Source organism: Wyeomyia smithii, chromosome 3 (assembly GCF_029784165.1).
Source record: "Wyeomyia smithii strain HCP4-BCI-WySm-NY-G18 chromosome 3, ASM2978416v1, whole genome shotgun sequence".
Lineage (NCBI taxonomy): Eukaryota > Metazoa > Arthropoda > Insecta > Diptera > Culicidae > Wyeomyia > Wyeomyia smithii.
The window spans coordinates 210770890-210777900 of NC_073696.1; the positions used below are offsets into that span (position 1 = coordinate 210770890).

At 37.9% G+C, this 7011-nt stretch overlaps 1 protein-coding gene across 1 annotated transcript; it reads left to right on the forward strand.

Moving 5' to 3' along the window:
• Positions 1-347: 347 nt before the first annotated feature.
• LOC129729032 (uncharacterized) lies at positions 348-6688 on the forward strand. Its single transcript, XM_055687509.1, has 7 exons — positions 348-923; positions 1187-1656; positions 1710-2208; positions 2395-2653; positions 2810-3529; positions 3596-4450; positions 6489-6688. The coding sequence occupies exons 1-7, from the start codon at positions 348-350 to the stop codon at positions 6686-6688; spliced, it is 3579 nt and encodes a 1192-aa protein (XP_055543484.1).
• Positions 6689-7011: the final 323 nt, after the last annotated feature.

A 7011-nucleotide genomic window follows, 5' to 3' on the forward strand; every position in this document is an offset into this window, starting at 1 on the left:
AGGAGAAAAATAGTGTTTCTACAGAAAGCATTTGTTAGGAGAGAAAGCCATACATCGCGCATTGTCAGAAGGCTTTGACAAATTTTCAGTTGTTTGTTTATCAGTTGACAGCTTCTGCTTATAATTTAATAAAACGTTATTAATAGGTTGTTGGACGGTGAAAAATAATTACGAGGTTTGTTTATCAATTAAAAGTCCATTTTTTAATTTATTGTGAAAATTTCGGTGAGAAAGGTGAAGGGAGAGTTTGATTGGCTCAGGTAAGTAATGACCGGTGCTGATTTCTTCTGATTATCTGATTACTCCAAGGTATTTGATTTATTCGGCTACAATATTTGAAAAGCTGTATGCCGCCAATCAGAAGACCAAACATTGGTTCACGCAGCCGTAATGCACGAAAAATAGCAATTCTCCGTGCAACTAGAAGCTCTGAGCAAAACACTGCAGCAAATCAACAGCTTCGGGAACGGATAACGAGAATTCGTGCACGACGAACTCAGGTGGAAGCAGAAGCACAGGTGAATGCTGGACCGCAGGACGAACACAATTTGATATCTAACGCCAATCGCCGAAGAACAATAAGCGCTTTAAACATCCAATTGCATCGCGCTGCGTTCCAATATGACTGCACAACAGACTACAGCAAACTGCCATGCGTTACTATTGGACCCATGGATTTGGTATGCCAACATTGCAATGCTCTGAAATTTCACTCGGAAACAGCAGGATTCTGTTGTTCAGGTGGCAAAGTGAAGTTGCCACCACTGGCTCAACCACCAGAACCATTGCTATCATTGTTGACTCAAGACTCGCTGGAAGCAAAACATTTTTTAACGAATGTTCATAAGTATAATAGCTGCTTCCAAATGACGTCTTTCGGAGCGAACATCGTTGAAGAAAGTGGATTCAACCCAACGTTTAAGGTATATTTTCATTGAAATAATCTATCTTTGAACAGTGGACAGTTAAAATATTATTTATAACTGAAACGTTGTTAGTTGGTTAACGTTTTAACGGAATTATGACTTCCTCTGTACTAGGATTATCTCACCCATTTTTATATTAATCAAAAACCGGCGAAGAATCAAACAAGAAGGTCAGTTCAATGAATTTCTACTCATACCGATTGATGATAAGGAAGGATAGTGATAATCATTTACTGCGATATCGTCGACTGTTTCAACAGAATGCGGTGGACATGTACGTCAAAATTGAGACTGAGCGCTTGAACTTCATAAAATTCAATCAAGTCAAACTGCAGTCCGAGGAGTACGTTCATTTGCGAGATGCAATAAGTTCAGATGGGAATGTCCATGATATTGGTCGATTGACAATTCTTCCATCCACTTATGTCGGAAGTCCACGATATATGCAAGAACATTCCCAAGATGCCATGACGTATGTGAGACATTACGGCCGCCCAGAACTTTTCATAACGTTTACATGTAACCCGAAATGGACGGAAATATCTCAGTTCTTACTACCCGGCCAGACATCGAGCGATAGGCATGATATTACCGCACGGGTATTCCGGCAGAAGCAAAAATGTCTCATGGATTTCATTGTTAAGCAGAGGGTGTTTGGCGAAGTGAGATGCTGGATGTACTCCATCGAATGGCAGAAACGAGGTCTTCCGCATTCACATACGCTTATATGGTTGGTATATTATTATTTTTATTTACTATTTGTGACATTTCACCTGCTAACAGGTTGGTTGACAAAATACGTTCTGAACATATCGATAACATAATACATGCGGAAATCCCGGACGCAAATATAGATGCAGGACTATTTGAAATTGTTAAATCACATATGGTCCATGGACCTTGCGGTCAACACAATCCAAGATCACCGTGTATGGTTGGTGATAAATGCACGAAACGATATCCCCGTCCATTGCTCGCCGAAACTATTTCCGGAAATGATGGATACCCCCTGTACCGGCGGCGTTCCCCCGAGGACAATGGCCAGTCGTTTATAATGAACCTAAAAGGAAGTAACGTTGTTGTTGACAACAGCTGGATTGTTCCATATTCACCGCTACTCTCCAAAACCTTCAAAACACACTGCAATGTTGAATTATGCAACTCGATCAAATCAATCAAGTATGTTTGTAAATATGTGAACAAGGGCAGCGACATGGCCGTTTTTGGAATTGCTGCTCCAGATGCGAACGACGAAGTGACACGATATCAATTGGGCCGTTATGTGAGTTGCAATGAAGCAATTTGGAGGATTTTTTCATTTCCGATTCATGAACGCTACCCTACTGTCGTCCACTTGGCTGTCCATTTAGAAAACGGACAACGTGTCTATTTCACGGAAGCAAACGCAGCTCAAAGGGCCGAACGTGCCCCGCACACAACATTGACAAGTTTTTTCACTATCTGCCAGAGCGATCCATTTGCCCAAACACTCCTATACTCCGAAATCCCGCGGTATTATACATGGAATGCGTCATCAAAAATGTTCCAGAGGAGAAAGCAAGGGCAAGAAGTTCCCGGATACGACAATGTTTTTTCCACCGACGCACTTGGACGAATCTATACTGTGCATCCGAAAAACGATGAGTGTTTTTATCTTCGTCTGCTGTTGGTCAATGTTCGTGGACCTACATCATTTGAATCACTTCGGACCGTGGATGGTGAACTATGTGGGACATATCGAGAAGCCTGTAGCCGGTTAAAGTTGATTGAAAACGACACTCATTGGGATTCAACACTTGCTGATGCCATTGTTTCAGCACCTGCGAATCAAATTCGCACACTATTCGCAATAATCATCTCGACATGTTTTCCTTCAAATCCAGTCGAATTGTGGAGCAAATATAAGGATTATATGGCTGACGATATTTTGCATCGAGTTCGTACAACCACTCTAAATTACCAACTTGAAATGGACGATGGGATACACAACGAGGCGTTGCTCTTGATTGAAGACATGTGTTTGCTCATGAGCGGCAGTTCGTTGGACAAACTAGGCATGGTAGTACCGAATCGTGCAATGCACGATGCATTGAACCGAGAGTTAGAACGTGAACGAGAATACGATCGAGACGCATTGAACCAGGCAGTTAGAACAAAAATTCCGTTATTGACTAACCAGCAAAAGGAAGTATACGACACATTGCTGAAAGCGGTTGACGAGGGAAACGGAGGCATTTACTTCATCGACGCGCCTGGCGGAACTGGCAAGACGTTTCTGATTTCATTGTTGTTGGATTCAGTAAGATCGAGATCGGAAGTTGCAGTGGCTGTTGCATCCTCAGGGATTGCAGCAACATTGTTAGAAGGTGGTCGTACAGCTCATTCCGCGTTCAAGCTGCCATTGAATCTCCAAATGACTGACGAACCGACATGCAATATTTTGAAAAATTCAGTCATGGCAAAAGTGTTGCAGAATTGTAAAATTATCATCTGGGACGAATGCACAATGGCAAACAAACGAGCATTGGAGGCACTAGATAGAACAATGAGAGATCTACGAAGCAACGCAAGACACTTTGAAGGGGCACTTATTGTGTTGGCAGGTGATTTTTCTTTTATTTCATCAATCAAGTAGGTATAGAACTAATATTCAGGAACATAACTTCTAGGCGATTTTCGACAAACGCTTCCCGTTATTCCGCGATCAACGGCAGCAGATGCAATCAACGCTTGCCTTAAACTCTCTCATTTGTGGCGTTTTGTGAAGAAGCTGAAATTGACAACCAACATGCGAGTGCTGATGCAAAATAATTCGTCCGCAGATGTGTTCTCAAATCAATGGTTAGCCATTGGTAATGGGGAAATACCAATCGATGTTTGCAACGGATTGATTACACTGCCGCCGAATTTCTGCCATTACACAACGACGAAAGAGGAACTGATTACTAATGTATTCCCAAATATCATACACAATTATACAAATTACGATTGGTTGAGTGCACGTGCTATTTTGGCAGCAAAAAATAAAGATGTCGATGAGTTGAACTTCGCAATTCAAAATGCAATTCCTGGACATTTGTGTCAATTCAAGTCAGTAGATTGTGTGACTAATCCTGAAGAAGTGACCAATTATCCAACGGAGTTCCTAAATTCATTGGTTTTGCCAGGATTTCCACCGCACAATTTGCAACTAAAGATTGGATCAGTCATCATCATGCTCAGGAACCTCAACCAACCTAAGTTATGCAATGGGACAAGATTAGTAGTCAAGCAACTCAAAAACAATATAATTCAAGGAACAATACTCAAAGGGAAATTCCAGGGCGGAGAAGTGCTTATACCCAGAATTCCTTTAATTGCTACCGATTTACCATTTGAGTTCAAACGCATTCAATTTCCCGTACGCCTTGCATTCGCTATGACTATAAACAAATCTCAAGGTCAATCTTTGGAGGTATGCGGAGTGAATCTTGAGTTTCCATGCTTTTCACATGGTCAATTGTATGTGGCATGCTCGCGTGTTGGTAAGCCATCGTCTTTGTTTATTTATGCACCAGACAACAAAACGAAAAACGTAGTTTACCACAAAGCATTGAATTGACTTTAAATGTGATTACTTAACCCATTTCGCTATTGATGTATATAATGAAGTAAATGTAATGTAAATAAGTTTAATAGGGTAAATAATGTAGTTAATGTAAATAATGTAACTAGTTTAAACAATGTAAATAATATAGTAAATGTAAATGACGTAAATAATGTAGATAATGTAAAAAATGAAACTAATGTTAATAATGCTCAAAATGTATATGATGTAAAAAATAATGATGATGTAGAATGTGATTATATTAAAACAACAGTTTATTCAATAACAAATAAAAACTAGGATGCAATTATAAGAAACCAAAATAGACGGAATGACTCATTTGAATGAGCATCATGTCCCATTTTGCGGCATTTGAGTAGTTAGAAATATTAACGATATGTTGAGTAAGGGGTATTTTTATTTTTTCTGTCCTGATTTTTGGCGTTAATACTTAAATTAATACTTTTCATGTAGATTAGATGTAAATAAGTTACTCAATTAGTCATTCAACATTCAGCAATTTGGAGGAAATTCGCCACAAAATGTGAATCTATCTAATAAAGTATTCTGTCATATGGAAGTGGTAACACCGTTGATGAAATGTCCTTCAGCAAGTTGTGTTGAAAAATTGCGAATAAATTAACAATGCAACAATAGAAACACAAACTGTGATTAATGGATTGCTTACCCTATATTTAAAATTAAAACCATTTTTTGGCGAAATGAAATTTGCCGGGTCAGCTAGTTTTATATATAATCTAATCAGAGAAAAAATGTATTTTATTCATTTTACATGAATGTTTTATTATTTTCGAATAAATAGGAAGAATTTTATTTTTGACTCATCCCCCTAAAAGTCAGCAAACACAGTTCTTATGAAAATTATACATATATATCTTGTAGTTATTCTTGTAGTTATTCCTGGTGTCAAATGGAAAGAAAAAGTTAGATCAGTATATATTGATTTGTCAACTCGTTCGTTTTTAATTTCTCAAATTTTTGAAAATTTTTAAATTATTCGTTTGTTCCTAAATTTTTTTAATTTCTTTTTTTTATTTTTGAAATTTTTTTTATTAAGGTAATTTTATTTAGGGTTTTTCAATTTCTTTTAATTTTTAAATTCCAAAAACCAAAAAACCAAAATTTTTTATTGTTTTTAATTATTTTTTATTTTTTTCCCTTTCTATCAAGCGTAACGTATTTTCTGGATGTTCTCTTACGAAATGTTCGCTCTAGATCACATTTGAAATTTAAAAAAATTTTTTTTGCTACTATATATACTGCCGTTCTTATGCATGCTGGGACAACTATGCTTGGAACGGCAGTATAATCGAGTTTGAAATTATATATAATAGAATCATATACATATAATCGAGTCGATATAAAATCGAGTCTCTATATAATCGAATCCGACCTTTATATCATCGGCCTAACAGATAGATACTTTTGAATTCGATAGTTATCAGGAGGCTAATTTTTCAAGTCAATTTGTATGCGGGAAATTCTTTTTCGTTATACATTAATAGTGTTCTCCATACATTGTTGATGATCCTATTCATGCATCAAACATCAATTTTGAAGTCCGCCTGCTTCGCCTTCGCCTTAATCCGCTCCTGGGTACCAGAAACAACTAACAACTCACAACTAAAATTGAGCTAGTTTCAACAATTCAATTTAGGTGGCCTCTAATGTTTCTGCTGATTTGCAATCTACCTTTAATTTTTTGCATCTAAAAAAACACAGTTTGTAAGACGGTTATCAACCAATACATCACAAAACTTTCAACTCAATTGTAGAACGTGATTTGTCAGGGCATAAGGATTGTCTTTTTCCACTATTTATGCATAACGAATCAGAAAAAAAAATTGACTGAAAAATTATAATTATTTTGTATTGAATGCACATTTTACTCATCTTGAATATTCTATTGTGATCATTATCGGTGGTTCATCAAAGCGACATTCATAATCGTCTAGCACGTAGTAGTGTAACAGCGGCAGCAGTCATCCAGCACAGTGATAAGCAGCAACAGCAACAGCAACACATCCATGGAACGGACGGAGGCATGGGAGGCAAAGGGAGAGGTATCACAGGAATAAATGCAGGACGGCAGAATATTGAAGTGGAAAGGTTTGATTCGCTTAGACTTTCAGGAGGGGAATATTCAAAGGAATAGTAAGGAAAGAAATCATGGATATTTGAGGGGGGAAAGTGAATTTGCTAGGACAGGTGGTTCGTTTTAGCAGCAAATGTATCCAGTTGATCCAAACTATAAACGGGTTGAGCTGCAGCATCGTCATCCGATTTGATGTGAATAGTTCCATTTTTGAAGAAGACATTCCGAATAAGGCCACTCTTCTTTAATTTTACTGCACTCGCTTTAATTCGACGTGCGGTAACATTAGTTTTGTCCAGTCTTTCGATGCCATCCTCGTTTCGTTTAACGTCAACATTTAGCTTAGCGAGCGAAGCAGATACTTTACCGATTTCCGAATTGCA